Raw genomic sequence first — 16,425 nt, forward strand, 5'->3', positions numbered from 1 at the left:
TACATGTTTATTGTTATCTATTAAGAAACACTGGCACCTGAGTTTAGTTACTGACAACCTACTGAATCTTTTCCAAGGAGAGGTCAAAAGGAAGTCTTTTGACCTCTCCTTGGAAAAGTAACTAAAATCAGGCGCCAGTGTTTCTTAACAGATAACAATAAACAGGTTAGGTAATTGTAGTGAGATGGAATAACAGACTAAACAATACTAGAGTTAAATGACTAAAGAATTAAAATAAAATTCTTAAAAGAAATAATAACACAATTTTTACTTCAAACTTGCAGAAGGAAAGCATGAAGCAAGCAATACATCTCAATCAATTAAGTAAAGGTGAAACGTAGACTGATGACTACATTCAAATCTACAGTAAAATAAAAAAAAATGTTTTTACGAAAACACAATGCTCCCATGTGTTTTAGTCAGTCATGTTGCAAATTAGCAACATGACTGACTGGAACATTAAAGAATAACTCAGAGAAAATTCCCCAGGTAGAACATTTGCCTGATACATGCACTGCTTGGACCGCTGAAAAGCTCATTGTGGGCAAACATTGAAACAAATTTCATCATCACCTAAATTTCATTGACAAACTGTGAAGCTGAAATAATTAACTGCAATATTTTCATAATGAATCAATAATAAGATAAATGTAAAAGTGTTTCTTACACTACATTTGGTACAATGATACACCTACACATTTAAAGTTTTACAGAGTGAACAACATATATTCCACAATATGTTCTCAAGCAGTGTTTTGATAAGTTCATTTATAGCTTTAGAAAAAAAGAATTAACAATAATGGTAGTTTCTTTCACTTTAGCCACAAACAAATACTGTGATGCAAATAGAAACACACAAGTTGGAGCAGTGTGGCTGTTTCCATCATATTAATCACAAGTACCAAGATTCACAATTTGAAATGCAAATAAAATTTCCATAAATATTTATCCTGTCTCCTACCTTTAGTTTTTTCTGTGATAAATAGATCTTGTGATGTTTAATAAGTAGAGAACATTTGCAGGAGAGAAGTGGAGAGAGGGAAAGTTGAAAAAGGCATCCATGCCCAGTGCTAAGCCTGTCTCTCAAAGCCTCTTATAAGTCTAACGCTGAGGCAGCACAGCACCAGATTGGCCTCAGTGTCCGTCCCACTGAACAGTCCCACAGGATGGGAGGAGTTCTCCTGGTCTACATAATCCTCTGGAGGAAAGAAAAAACAACTGCTCACCTGTGCTGGAACTTGTAACTAGAGCAATATGACACCAGTGACTGTCATGAGTTAGAGAAAAACAAGTAGGAAGTATTAAATGAACTCTATGTCATGTTGTTAGCAGCAAACAGGGTTATTGTTTTCTTCCCTCGCAAAATGAGGAAACTAATGAGCTAGCTCAAAGCCATGATGAGCAGTCATTAGTACAGAGACTGCCTGTCATTAGTCTCTGTACTAATGACCCCAGAACCCCTGAGAAGCAATGAATAAAGACATTCACATTGAAATCTGTGTTGTCTTGTTTAGAGGAACATAGTAGGGTCATAAGTGAATAACATGGGGGCAAATTAATAAAACTAAAGTTCAGAATGAAAAACCATTTTAGGCTGTGCATTATAACCAACTTCTAATGTCTGCCTGTATATCTATATATTGAAAATATTTGACTACGGACAGAATATTTTCTTGAAGGCCTATAAGAGTATTTTAAAATTTCAGTGCTGCCACCACATGTTTTGAAGAGAAACAGGCTTGTACTCTGCCCCATTGGAACAACCAATCACTTGGTAGGGTGGCAGAATTTGCCAATCATTGATCAATCATTGGCCAATGATTGACCAATCATTTATTGGCAGTGCTAATAATCAATATTATTGGTACTGCCCCTGCCAATAAGACAAATCAGAAAAGTCACTGGAGCCAACTGACAAGAACATCCTTTGGAAATGCCACCATCAGAGTAAATTATGCACCTTTGGGATTAGTATATATAAATGTTTCAGGTATATATAAATGTAGGATTTTAAGTACAAAAAATGGAAAATCATTCTATAAATGACTGGCAGAGATCTTCCCAACAACAGCAGAGCCAAATGAATGAGACGAGTTGCCTGCACTTCTACTGTGTGTTGAGCAGATCTCCTGTAATCAGCAGGTGGTTTAGAAGATTTAGGACAGTCAGCAATCTCTACAATCCAATTAAAATCATACTGACACATTAACAGATAAAATTGAGTTTGTTCGCCATTCTGTGGCAGCCTATATGAGGAAGATCCACGAAAGTAAATTCAAAAACTGAATTTACCTAAAACTCAAGCTGTGATTGGATGGGACGGCATCAGGGAGTGGATTGATATCAGCTGATGATGGGATGATTAGAAATGGGCGTGTCCTGAAAGGGGAACCAGGCCATTGCCCAAAACAATGCTCTAATATGAGGCAGCACCTTCCTGTCTCACTGTTTGTTGTTCTGAGGCCAGCAATGGAAATGTTCTCACAGGCTTTTTTTGGGGTCCAAATCTCCATCTTGCTGAGATCAGAGTGGGGAGTTGTAATATTAATAAGCACAGGGTTTTGCCCTTCCCACCAGCTCCTTTATCTACTCACAGGAAAGTTATTTACTTTGGAATTGGGAGTTTTTCCTCTGTGGTACACAAAGGCTTTTGAAGAATGAGCCCAGAAAGACTCCCATGCATAAATATATTAAGACAAAGTAAGGCTTTTGCTGTCAATCTGACTCAGAGATCACTTTAAATGACACTGCTGCAGTGAGATGTCACAAAACAGAATATTTATTGTCCTGGAATATCAATCTGGTAAAACTGGAGTGCAGGTCTGACTCTGGGAACAAGTTGCTGTGTTTGATTACTTCATTCCAGGAACCAGCTCTTTTATTCTAAAATTAGAAAAGCATCCATTCTCAAATGAGGCAAAATGGATTATATATTTGTCCCTGTTGACCCTGAACTCATTCTCAGGCCAAGGTAAAAATAATTTGATAGGACAAAGAATATAACAACTTTATTTACCTGTCTTCTTATTCACTGCCTATCCACCACTTAAAACAGATATGTTTTATTACATGATTTTCTAACAGATAGTTCATACAAAGAGTAATCTGTGACATTCCTCCTTAAGCAATCTCTCCAGAGTCTGATGTCCTCTCTGATACTTCCTTCTCTTCAGCAGGATTTCTGTCTGCAAACTGAACATCTATTTTCAGTTTTGTGACTGAGGCCAACTTCTTTTTTTGAAAATCTGCTCACATTGTCAAGGTCTCATAAAGTTAGACACTGAAATGGTTCTCAGTGGCTTTGGAAAACAAAGAGACCCGCAGCATCACACATCATCAACTGTTATTAGCAGTAGGCAAGAGGTGCTTTTCCACAAACATGCTTTGTTTTCACACCATGCCTTAAAGCCTATGTATAATTTTCCTTAAATTCATCATAAATGCTCATTTATGACGAAGGCAGGTATGACGTCAAAATGTTTGCCTCCATCAAGTTTGTTCATTAAAGCTGAAAACTGCTCACCGGACCTTGCATGCACTAATCTGTGTGTGAAATAACATGAATGTTTGTGGTTGCTGTATAAAAACATATGAAGTTCAGAGTTTGACTCATATTGTAGTTTTTTTGTTTGGAAAAAAACAACAAAAACTACAGTCCTCCCATTATAAAGTAGACAGTCATGCTCCAGTCAGTTGGTGGTGTTCGCAGCAGCAGTGGGATTTCAGAAGGCACTGACCCAGTAATGTCCTTCCGCTTGGCTGCAGGTCAGACAGTAAATGCCAATCGTCCCCACAGGCAACAGACAGCCCGGCTCGTTTAGCACTTGTCTCTAAATGAAAACGTTCCAACTGTTCCCTCTGACATTCGCTACATTTTTTTACTGCAGTGCTGTCTACATCAAGGATAGACAAAAATGAATCTGCCTGTAGTTCAAGAATCGACGTCCTGACCGACATATTCTAGAGATTCCAGCACAGTACTGCCCTCCACCAGAGGGCAGTACTCCAATAGAAGAGAGGGCTGTTACTTCAAAAGCTCATTTTGTTTAGGAGAAAATGTAAAGTGAAATAAATAATTAGTTGAAATTGAGAAAAGTAAAGACTGAGTGAGAATGAGGAAGTACTTTTTTTTCATATACAATAAGGTTTTGTATTATAACAACTGTCAATCTAAAGTAAGGAAATATCTTCAAAAATCCAACAGACGTGATTATTTTCCAACAATAAGACAGTACTAAGCAGAAAAATATTTAACATAAACAGTTTTAAAAAAGGTAATCTGTCAAAGATGGGTCTTTAAAACTGTTAATTTATCTGCAATTGTAAACTTGATGCAGGAAACAAAAACTAGCTTTTTTTTTATTTATTTATTTTTAAAAAGCTACAATTATTACAAAAGAAAATGGCCTGGCTGATTATGCTGCTTACAATGTAGGGGCATCAGATTGAAAAGCAGTTCGTATGATGACTTGTTCAAATGAACGCCACTTAGCTCCTTCAGACTAGCCAACAGCAATTAGCACCAGGAACTGCACTGCACTCCTCATACAAGCTACTTAGTGCAACGCTGGTAAAAACGCTGTTAAAGGGTTAATAAAGGAGCGATGTTGTGCTAATTTCCTGAATAAGAAGTTTCAGAGGAGCTTTTAAAAAGACAGTCCTATTTTCAAGGCATTAAATTACAAAGTCAAATTTTGTTTAAGTCATATTTGATAATTACAGTATTTTTTTTACAACTGAAGGTAACAGTTGCTTAATTGTGTTATAAAGTGATACTATTTGTCTGAAAATTACATAACACTTCATCTTTATTGAAAAAGACATATTTTTACTTTCGTTTGAACAGATGAGATTTTCCCTCTTCTAACTTTAAACACCAATGCGCTGAGATTTCATCCAAAAACAATGTATAATCATGACTGCAGCCCTGTAAACTACTTCTACTGTTGCACTACTAGTCGTCCTGTACATTAAACCTTTAAGGTCGCCACATAACCTTAAAGGTCATTGCATATAGAAACAAATCTGGTTACTGTCCACCTTCCGGGAACTAGATTTCTGTTGTTTCACAAAACCTACCACAAACAGACTATCTTTTTTTTTAAACAAATGAATCTTCAGTAATGTTGAAAACTCAAATGATGAGGCTTGAAAGTTGTTTTGTTCGTGTCCAGGTTCACTACACAGAGCATCCGTAGAAACACGTGTTTCTGTGAACTGGGTCGGAGAGTCTCATCACATTAAACCGCATCACTTCTGCTCATCAGTCCAGAAGCAGAACTCCATGTGATCTCACAGCAGTATCCTTAAAATAAATGTAAGAAAAACACACCTCCTTATTGTATCATCTGATTCTGGTTAAAATGACTAGGATTGTGCAATAATTGTGCAATACAAAGGTCTGATTACAGCAGGAAGCACTGAGTCAAACCTCTATCAGTCCACACACAGATATTAATCACTCTGACATCATTGATGGTAAGACACATACAGGATCTTCCATTAGTTTAACAATTTCCACAAAAATGTCATCCAGTTATGACCTTTCAAGAACAAATGTTCTTCATAATCTCAGGAAGTAAAAAGAGTATACGGCCCAAAGCATAAGAAATGAAAGTTTTAATCTTGCAGGCACATTATCCAATTTATTTATATCTGCAAATTACTAAGATATTTAATATTCCAAATATCAACTTCAAATAAGTAAACTAATTTAGGATGCTAAACTTCAAATAAGACAAAACTAACTTACAAGTAACTTTTCAACAAGGACCTTGTTTTAAGCCAATAATTCCATAATATTCCAGATTGGCAGATTGTTTGCCTTATGACATAGGAAACATGTTTTGTTAAAGTGAGCATATCTGTCAATGGAACTAATACTTTTTCATCAATGTTACTAATAAATTAAAAAAAAAAAAAAACTATTGACATAACACAAGCTCTAGAACTTGTTGAAAAGTTACTTGTAAGTTAGTTTTGTCTTCTTTAACATGTACTGAGATATTTGCATGAGTAACCAGACCAAGAACACTTGGTATTTTTTCAGTGATGGAGAACTGCTTAGTTCAACCTAAACCAGGGATAGGCAACTCCAGGCCTCGAGAGCCGGTCTCCTGCAACTTTTAGATGTCTCCCTGGTCCAACACAGCTGATTCAAATAGCTGAATCACCTCCTAAATGCAGTCAAGTTTTCCAGAGTTCTGCTAATGACCCCATTATTTGACTCAGATGTGTTGAAGAAGAAACACATCTAAAAGTTGCAGGAGAATGGCTCTCGAGGCCTGGAGTTGCCTACCTCTGACCTAAACCTAACCGAGTATAAGCCCACACAAGATCTGTGGAAACACAGGTCATGCTCAGTCACACTGACTGATCACAGTGACAGGATAACGTTATGTGTGTATGAGAGCTGTGTAGCAGCTGTAAACTTGTTTCATACTCTGAAGGTCATAAATTAAATGTTATTGTGTGAACACATTTATTGAACACATTTGTGAACACATTTATTGTGTTCACACAATAAACTAAGAAAAGGTTTCATTAATCTAAAAATAAAAAATCTGTTTTAAAGAAACAGAATAAGAGATAGCACACAGTCCAGATTTTTAAAATATTTCTTTAGCTAACTGGAAGTTCAAGAGCAGAAGTTAACTTTAACTACAGCTGTGTTTCCAAGATCAACCTGTAAACAGTTTAATACAAATCCTTTGTATCTTGACTTTCACTCTGTCAGCCTTTATTTTTTTCCACCAGGTGCTAAAAATGCTCCCACACAATAAAATTAAAAGTAGGGGAAGCCTTCTTCTAGGCTTTGATGAACAAGTGTCTAACATCAAAGTAAGAGTTTCTAACATGGAGGCAGGTTGTCATCAAGCTCATGCTTTCATTTCGAGGGGTCATCATAACGGCTCAGTATTACTTCTCTGTTTTCTGCAAAGCAACAAATCTGTGCAAATTCAGTGCATTGATTGACACACTGAACGTCTATACAGAAACAGCTATGTCGGTATTTAAGGTGGTAACAAATGTGACTTTTAATTCCCAGTTGTGAGAGCAGAAAACATCCAGCTAACCAATGTGAAGATCAGCTGAACAAATATTTGATATCCTGTTCAACAGGTTTGTATGCCTGCAACCAACTTTCCATAATCTGATCAGAGGTCTGTTTTGTGTTTCTAAGCAAACAGCTGAATGTTGCAGTATATTCCAGAAAGATTACAGCTGTCTGCCACAGTGGTTGGATCAAATGAGTGGATCTTGTGCATGACTGGAGTGACAGTTAGATGATGAGTTTAATAATAAACCTGCAAAATGAAACTTTTACTGCCATCTCATAAAGAATGTTTTTCTTTTTCTCTCAGAAGATAGTAGATCCGAATCAGATAAGAGTACGCAAATGAAGCATATGAAAAACATTGACAGACTGTTCTAAGAACCTGTCAGTCCAAGGTTCTTGGAAATAAGTGGAAACATGACCTGTTTCCACATTCCTGTTTTCAGTCGGAATGAACCAGGGGACACTTTTCTGTCCGTCTGCTGACTGGTTCCATCTTGTTGTCTCTTTCTCCACTTTGATTGTTTTGGGTTGCAACTACCTCAACTAAACCTTGACCACATCCTCAAAGATTGCAAAGAACACTACCGTGCAATTCAAGATCTGTGTTGCATGTGGGAAGATTGCAGGGCAATTTTTAAACTGTGTTGGAAAAACGGAGGAAAAAAAAAAAGCAGAGGGCTCTAAAAAACCATCTGAGGACAAGAAATAAAATAAACAGTTCTAAAGTGATGGAGAAAACAATCTAAATCAACTTGGTTCTATGTAAAACGATAAGTAGATCTTTTGTTAATTCATGAGTTCACAGTGATTTCTATGCTTCAATTTCACTAACCGTACTCACGTCTGATTACTGCCAGACCTCTGAAATCAAAAACAGAACCTTCCTGACAACATTCATCCATCCTCTGTACCTACTTGTCCTTGCAGGGTGGCGGAGTGGTGGGGGGCTGCCAACTATCTCAATCGGACATTGGCCAAGAGACATAGTACATCCTGGCCACTCTCTCAAACGGACACACAGAGGAAACAACGCACACACATAAGGGTCATGTCGAGAGACCAATTGTCATTTATGAGTCATGATTTTGCTCTGTAGGAGTAAACCACAGAACCCAGAGAGAGCATGCAAATCCCAGGCCAATATTTGAACCCAGGACCTTCCTGCTCGAAGTGGCACAGTGTTATCGACTCCGCCACCATGCACCTGATTATTTGGAAAAGACTAAAAGGTATCAAAAGCAACACGTTATGCTGCAGTCTAGAGAAATTCAAGAGCTGATCAGAATCGAAATCAATGGCATCTATCAGTCTGGAAAAGTTACAAATGGTTCTTGATTCCACTGTATGAGCAACAACGGTCTGTGGCAGAGTTCAAAGAAAAAACCCACTGCAGACCAAAAGGAACACCAAGGCCTGACTCAAACATGTTGATGTTCCCAAAGCATTTCTTCGATATGTTAGGTGGAATGATAGGACAAAAGTGTGAAGTTCTGCATCCTATTTCTTCTCATCTGCAACAGTTTAGAGGAAGGAAATCATACAAGCAATTCAAAAATGGCAGTAGTAGAATGATTGTCTGGGTATGCTTTGCTGTTTCAGGCTGTAGACAACATGCCATGATAGATGGAACCATTGACCAGATTTATGTTTCCCCTAAATAAATATAACGATAACTTAAAAAATGTTTTCTGCATGTCCTCAGGTCTTTTAGCCTCCCAAGTAAAATGTGGACTGGTCATGTATTGACTTTCAGCTGCTTCCTTTTACTGCTGTCACTCCAGCGCTTATTCATAGAAATGATTCCGGTCACAGAGTTAATTTAAGAAAAGGGAGTGATGAGTGAGCATGCGTCAGCATTATGCTCCGGAAGGCTGCCAGAGGATTGTTTCTTTAAACTGGATTTTTTACTTCAACATTCTAATAATGTACATTCTGAATATTGAATCAACTTTCAGCTTTTGCTCCTTTCCTTCCATTTTCACTTCTTTACATGCTATCATAACCTTGCAAGTCTAAATACAAATAAGAATAAAAATGCTGTAAAAATTGTGCTATCCTTTTAAATTAGACAAAAAGTTACATTTACAGGCATTAAGTTACATTAAAATTTCGAAATCTGAAGCGGCTCTAATAATTCTGCTGCTGCTGTGAGCCGGGAAACCTTGCAGGAAGCATCAAGAATAGGCTCTGCATGGAGTTGGGCCCCAACTAAATTCTGCTCAGGGCCTCAAATTCTCTCATGACACCTCTGTTTCACCTCGATAAACAAACAGTCATTTTTAAACAAGTCACAATAACAAGCTGTTTACTGTAAGATCTAAGACGAATTCTGGTTCTTAAAGAACAAAATTAAAACACATCCAGTCCAAATTTCAAAACACTTTTTTAATGATTCTCAGACAGGGAAGTTGGCAAAAGTAGATCTCCATCTCTAAATAACTGTGCAGCTCGTCGAATCCGCAGCTTATGTCTGTTTTACTAGACGACTTAAAGTTCCTTTTTTCACGTCTGCTTCCGGCTCCTGAACCATTAGAGCAGAAAGACAGTCTCTGCATCGCCACATCAGGGGGAATCCCTCTGCTACTCTGCTGCATGGCCTGATGCAAGCTCAGTCAGTCAGTCAGTCGGGTTCGGCCGCCAGGCTACAGCAGCGCTCAGGTTCTGCAAACCGCAAATGAAACAAAGCGCAGACGGCGGAACCAAACGACACGTAGGACGCTGCAAATAGCCTCTTTCTCTTCCAGGTTTCAAATGTCGCACGCATGACGCGGCGTGTCTGTGGTAGGTGCACGGTCTCGTACAATTAGAGAAATCAATGAAAATGTCCGATTAAACAGAAAACACGTGATTTCACGGCAGACGTTCTCGTTTTGAGGGGAACCCTCCACAGACACAGTGGATGATCCTGCAGCGGTTTGAAGACGTTTTCAAACAGTCGACCTCGATTGGAGACAAAGTGACATTTTAAAACGGATTCCAGCCTCAATAAAGGCAAATAACCAGACAATAACAGTCTGGTTATTGTCCGACCAGCGCTGAGTTCTGCTTTACATTTATTTCACATCACGCTGACGGATGATCTGCAATACTTATTTACTCACATACATAAGACTTACGCTCATATTATCACCAATATTTTTTCCAAGCACATTTCAGACTGAACGCATTGGGATCAGTGCAGCTCAGGCGGCTGATGCACCAAACAGCGCATCCTTCACAGCGCGGAAATACAGCAGCAGCAGCAGCAGCAGCAGCAGCATACCTTGTTATCGACCTTCATCAGCTGAACGGTCTGTCCAGAAGGGAGGCAACAGATGTGCTCCGTTTGCATCAACGCCGCCGCTCAGCGCCCGTCGCTCTGAGAGGAGCAGCGTAAGCGCTTTGTAAAAGAGGCTGATGTTCAGCTCTGTGGCGCTATCAGCTCTGGACCAATCAGTGAGCGCAAAGAGGAGAGATGAGCTGAAGCAGCGCTGTTGTCGCTTGACGAGCAGACTATACGACTGTGTGTTAGGGCCGCTGTAGGTGGGAAATACAGGAAGAGGGAATTTCCCAAATAAATAAAAAAGAAAGAAAGAAAAATGAACGTTTGTCTTGGTTAATTTAAGAAATTCTTTAGAAAAACAAACACAGATAAAACAAGATAAATGTGTTTGTCGAAAAATTGCTCGAAACAGACCCAGAAACACCGAGATTCATCTCAAACATTAATCTAAAACATGTCATAGTTTATAAAGTGAAACATTTTTTTTAAATAACATTGTAATCGGCATTTCCAAAGTTGAACATTTTGATATCTGAGACAACCTTTCTTCTAGGAAATGTAAGACTTTTCAAAATGTCTCTAGAAAATGTTTGAGTTTCTTAGCTGAAATGGTTTCATTTTTTCCATCTACAATGACCCTCACAGGCCGACCGAGTGGTTGGGAAAGCAAAAAAACAAACAAACCCCCCCCAAAAATCAAACTAAACAGGTGACTGAAGTGTACAACAGTGGAACATTTTGTTGATAATGTTGAAGAACACTATCCGAGTCAGAATATTTAAATAAGCATCTTGCAAAAGTATTGAGAATAAAGAATGTTCCCTACATTATTGCTTTCAATTCACTTCAAAAATACTTCATTCATCAACCCAAAGGGAACGTGACAATAATGGTTGAGATCATTTATTTATGTCTCCACATAAATAAAGAGCTCTTTGTGCAGTTAACACCAAGCTCATGTTGAGAGAATCATTATGAATTCTCAACTTACCTTCAAGGAGTCGGAGATGATGAGAGAAAATATGATATTAAAAATGATTTTTGATTGTTCAGTTGGAGTTCCTCTGCAGTTCCTCTGCAGTCTTCCGATGCCACACAGTGCTTTAGAACCAATAGATAACATCCTGCCTGGTTTTATAGTTAACAAGCTTGCAATATCTTTACTGCTGAAAGTTAAAATGCTCCACATAACATATCTCTTAAAGCTAAATTATTCACCAGCTTGTTTCATAAAAAGGACATAATTCTACAGCATAGGTTCAAAGAGTAATTTTTTAGGAGGTTAAAAGCAATTCATATTTCACAGACAGTCCTCATTGTTTATGTTCTTTTTCTTAAAAACTGAGATTAGTTTCAGAGCTGAGTTAGTCAGAGTCGAGATAAGAGAGGATTCCTGCCATGTTAAGACCGTTTCCACAACACCAGCGTCTCACTGAACACCTTTTCTTCCTTTTTTAAAAGGCCTATGAGGATGCAAGGTTAAAATATAGATACTCCACTGAGCAGTATTGCACAGGTTGGTGTGGGTTTTATACCATTTTGTCTGTTTCCATACAACAGATCATCATGCTGTGACATTCCTTGACCTCCTTCACCTGTAGGTCATGGGACAATGGTATCGTTAGGTGGACCCACACAGTTCATCACTGCCTGTGACAAGAACAAGACTAGTGCATTACTTTTACCATCACACTACTGTGATGCTATGCTAGGACTCTGGGGTTAACTCACCTTATGGAGTAAGAATCCAACAGACCCATCCCAAACCACTCAGTGGAATCGAGGCAATCTGCAACAATGGCTTTCCCATGGAAAACTCCTTCAGTCAGTCATGAAGCTTGTTCAGAATATAAGATCAGAGATCAACTCATTTTTTAAAGTTGAAGCTCCTTTCTCGTTACACATTTAATAGATTAAACCCTTTCTGGTTTTGACTGCTGACACTCTGGGAAATATAAAATATCAAACTTGTTAATCTGTTTACTAAACTTATTGTTTATCAGCTGATGTTACTTTCAAATATTTAAAATGAAATGGCACATTTAAATTTGTTTTGTTTGCTACTCCTGTGAGCTTAAAATCAATAGTCATAACATCACCAGTTTGACAGAAACTTATTACCAACAACGCTAATAATGGTAAATACATTTCTTAGATAGCATATTTGACGTGTTGGGATGGTGGGGCTCAAATGAAAATATGCTCAGGGCCCCAAAAAGGCTTGAACTGACCCTGTTCATTGTCTGTGTGTTTTTTAATCATGTTGGAGAAAAAATTATTATCAAAATGTGTGATCAAAACCATGTTAAATATCCATGTGCCTGTTCGATATATTGTGTTAAAGAGCCAGCAATAAACAATATTACATTGACAAGATAATTACACATTAACTCACATGAGACAAGAAAATGTACAGAAAATCATACTAGTAATGACAATTATAAATAATAACCTGACATTCAGATGGCGTTCCCTATACAACATGAGTAACAGAGATTTGTATTTATTTTCAAACTGGTTGATGCTTGGAGATTGTTTTATTTCCATATTCAGTTCGTTCGCTTGTTTGACCCCAGTTACAAAAATCTTTTCAAAGTTGTTCTGATGCTGCATATTGTCAAATTCAGTATCCCCCTTAAGTTGTATCCAGCCTCCCTTTCATAAAACATTTCCTGAAGATGTTTGTAACAGATTACAAATGATTTTATACATAAATAGAACATTACTTGTTTATCAAACACAAGTTATTTATAAATTACACGTTAATATCCCATGCAAGCTTATTTCAATACACTTGGTCTTGTTTAGATGGGGTTAAAGGTCAGTCTGGCTCCTACTTCTGTCCTCACAGTTCTGGCAGCTCTCCATCAGAGGGCGCTACGGAGCCATGGTTCTTAATTCCCTTTATTGCGACACCAAGTGGACAATATATTAACAGCAACCCTCCCGACCCCACCAGGGACAAGGGTGTAAGAAAAAAGACGGATAGACTTCCTAGAGCAGTTCCAGGATGTTGGTCACTAGAGGGAGCTATATTCCCTCAACAATTGTTTTTCTTTTCAGGTTCTTTGCCCTGATGCTGCTGCTGATGATTTCTGCCACTGACTTGGCAAAAATCCACCCACAGATTGTCAACCCACAGATCAAAAACTTCACATAGGACACCAAAAGAAAATCAGCCTCATTAAAAAGCATCGTACCTATAGTAATCATAGCACCAACACATTTCAAATGTAAAATGTTAAGAGAAGCAAAACAAGAGTAAAATGTTTGCCCAATTAAAAGATGAATCACTCTCCAGGACCAGATCTCAATCAGATCAGTCACACTCACCCAGTTCCTGCTGCAGACAAGAAGCTTATAGTTCAGACCAAGACACTTCATTTGGTTTCACCAGATCAGGTCGTTATTTTTGTTGGTTCCATACTCTCTATGAAGATTTAAGAAGGCTCCATGTCCAGGTAATGTAACACAGTCAGGAGAATCCAAAAGCAATCACTACCTCTCTGAATGACTTGTTTCTACAAAGAAACGCAGACGTTCAGCATTCAGATCTTGGGAGGAATCAGTTCTAGGCTTGATATCCAAATGATGAAGATAAGAGAGCTTTCAGGTCCAGAACTGCTGAAATTTGTATGTAACCTACCAAAGACTTGAGGTTTCAAATAATTGAGTGACTTGTTAATGAAGAAATAATTGTAATTCCTTCTAAATCACATTTCAGTGGAGGATGTGGAATTTTCTGTAATTGAAACCCAACCTGCACACAGAGTTCAGAATGCTTTTATTATTATGATTTGTAGTCTTGTCATAATATTTCATAAAATTGCTCAATTTTAATGATACCAGTGTTTCTTTCTTTCATTCTCAACTGAATATTACAATTGTTTCTTTAGGCGTGCTCTCCAGCCAGCCTCCTCTTTGGTGTTTCACCATTAGGATAATCTACAGCAGCTGAGAGGACTGAGCAGAAACGAAACTTAGGGAGGTCAGTTAAAATGCACCATAAAGTTTGGGTGGGACTCTTCCAGGAAACAGGAAGTTATTTTCTGAAAGCACAGAAACACAGAGCGAAGCACAGATGAGACAGAAGCATGGCGTCTTCCTCCTCCTTCTCAGAAGATCTGACATGTTCAGTCTGTTTAGGTATTTTCACTGATCCAGTAATTGTCTTCTGTGGACACTCTTTCTGCAGGGAATGCATCACACTTTCTCTGAAATCGCTGAATCAGTGCCCACAGTGTCGGGTGACTGTTCCTACCGACAGGATGGATTTCACAACTAATCACATCTTAAAAAGTCTTGCAGAAAAAGCAAAGGAGAAGGGATCTGGAAAAGATCCTGAGGTAAGGTTTTGTCTTTAATACATTTTACAATTGCATAAAATAGAACATGATTATTTACCAGAGGATAGAAGTCAATTGTTGACATTTTTTATGGCTTTATTGACTCCAAAGGTTGCTGTGGGGTTTTGCCCTGAACACGATGAGAAGCTGAAGTTGTTCTGCGTCACTGATCAGCAGCTAACTTGTATTATATGCAGAGACTGTGAAAGACATGAAGGACACAAGTTTAAGCCAATCAAAGAAGCTGCTGCATCAGTCAGAAAGGAGGTAGAGACTCTGGTGAAAAAGGAATCCTCTGACATCAGTGCCATTGAATGTCTGGTTGAGTCACAGAACGAAGAAATAAGAAAATCCAAAGAGAAATCTCAGCAGCTGAGGATCCAGATCAGCAGCCAGTTTCAGGAGATGCATCAGTTTTTGAAAAGCAGAGAAGATGAAATTCTTAATGAACTGAAAAACAAGGAGAATGTTGAGCTTCAGAAGATGAGGAAGAGCTTAAATGTTGTTGAAAAAGCTTTAACTGAAGGCAGAGAGGTTGGGGAACAGATGAAATCTGTTCTGGAGATTACAGATCCTGAAAGCTTCCTAAAGAGCTGGCAAGAGAGCAAATTGACACCAAAACCCAAATCCAACCCACTAGGCTTGAATTTCCAAGTGGTGACCTCTTCTCTCTCACTGGGTCACTATGAGACCCACCTGCAGTTGTTTGTGTGGAAGGAGATGCTACAGATGATCCAGCCTCAAGCAGAAAGGCTTTTATTTAAGAAGCTAAAGCCTCCTGATTGGTCAAAATGGTCTGGTCTTTTTAATAACTGCAGTACAAGAATTAATTTTCATCTTCCACCATGTAGTTGTCATTCTAATTATATTGCTTTGCTATCACAGTGGCAGGAATACTACAAACATCAAACTACCTGTACAACTAGTGTAAACCAGATCGCACCAGGACCACATTATTGGGAGATAGATGTGGAAGATAAGAACTGTTGGACAGTTCAGATACAGAATCATTCCTTGACATACAAAGATAACAAATACACCACCACTCATAAAAAAGCTAAGAAAGAAGTAAAGTTTACAAGCAAACCTAAAAAAATAGGCTTTTATTTGAATGGCAACTCTGAGGAGCTCCACTTCTTTGATGCAGACACCATGCAGCATGTTTAAATGTTGTTTTGTTGTTTGTTAGTTAAACCTTGATTAATCTCTGCTAAAACTCATATTTGATTATGGTCTTTGCAAAAAGGAAGAAGCAACTGGTTCTTAGGTTAAGGGAGCAGTCAGATTTTGATATAGGAACGGGCTGGTCATATCTGTGCCTGACCACATGAATTCATCTTTTGAAAACACAGTTTTCATCTGTTTAGTTTTTCCTCATTTACCAAAGTTATCTTTGTCTGTTTGAACTGAAGTATTTCTGTGGTAAGTTAAATACTGAAACGTTCTCAAACACTGCTCCAAGCAGAAACATAATTTGTGGATGTTGTGATTTACAATATATATATATATATATATATATATATATATATATATATATATATATATATATATATATATATATATATATATATATATATATATATATATATAAAAAAAATTCCCTTCTCACCACCTCGGGTGGTTCTTATCCTCTGAGCTCGGGTCCTCTACCAGAGGCCTGGGAGCTTGAGGGTTCTGCGCAGTATCTTGGCTGTGCCAAGGACTGCACATTTCTGGACTGAGATGTCTGATGTTGTTCCTGGGATCTGTTGTAGCCA

General features: G+C 38.1%; 2 protein-coding genes across 3 annotated transcripts in view; one reads left to right on the top strand and one right to left on the bottom strand.

Moving 5' to 3' along the window:
- The window catches only part of slco4a1 (solute carrier organic anion transporter family, member 4A1), a 29,504-nt gene extending 19,041 nt beyond the window's left edge, over positions 1-10,463 (bottom strand). Inside the window, exon 1 of one of the 2 annotated variants that reach the window (XM_055048588.1) lies at positions 10,323-10,463. The gene's annotated coding sequence lies outside the window, so the exon portion shown is untranslated. Of the gene's footprint in view, positions 1-961; positions 1,074-10,322 lie in introns of those variants that run through there. The other variant, XM_055048587.1, reaches the window with a different exon arrangement.
- A 3,923-nt stretch (positions 10,464-14,386) lies between these two features.
- Positions 14,387-16,142, top strand: LOC129371768 (nuclear factor 7, brain-like). Its single transcript, XM_055048553.1, has 2 exons — positions 14,387-14,668; positions 14,780-16,142. Exons 1-2 carry the CDS (start codon positions 14,417-14,419, stop codon positions 15,833-15,835), a joined length of 1,308 nt encoding a protein of 435 aa, XP_054904528.1. The 5' UTR covers positions 14,387-14,416; the 3' UTR covers positions 15,836-16,142.
- Positions 16,143-16,425: the final 283 nt, after the last annotated feature.

This window comes from Poeciliopsis prolifica, unplaced genomic scaffold, assembly GCF_027474105.1.
Source record: "Poeciliopsis prolifica strain line A6 unplaced genomic scaffold, Auburn_PproV2 SCAFFOLD027, whole genome shotgun sequence".
In the NCBI taxonomy this organism is placed as follows: Eukaryota; Metazoa; Chordata; class Actinopteri; order Cyprinodontiformes; family Poeciliidae; genus Poeciliopsis; species Poeciliopsis prolifica.

What these genes read in the sequence shown, in the direction of transcription:
- LOC129371768 (XM_055048553.1), top strand. Translation starts at nt 14,417, where the DNA reads ATGGCGTCTTCCTCCTCCTTCTCAGAAGATCTGACATGTTCAGTCTGT. An exon ending in GATCTGGAAAAGATCCTGAG is followed by an intron (nt 14,669 to 14,779) that starts GTAAGGTTTTGT and finishes TTGACTCCAAAG; the next exon opens with GTTGCTGTGGGGTTTTGCCC.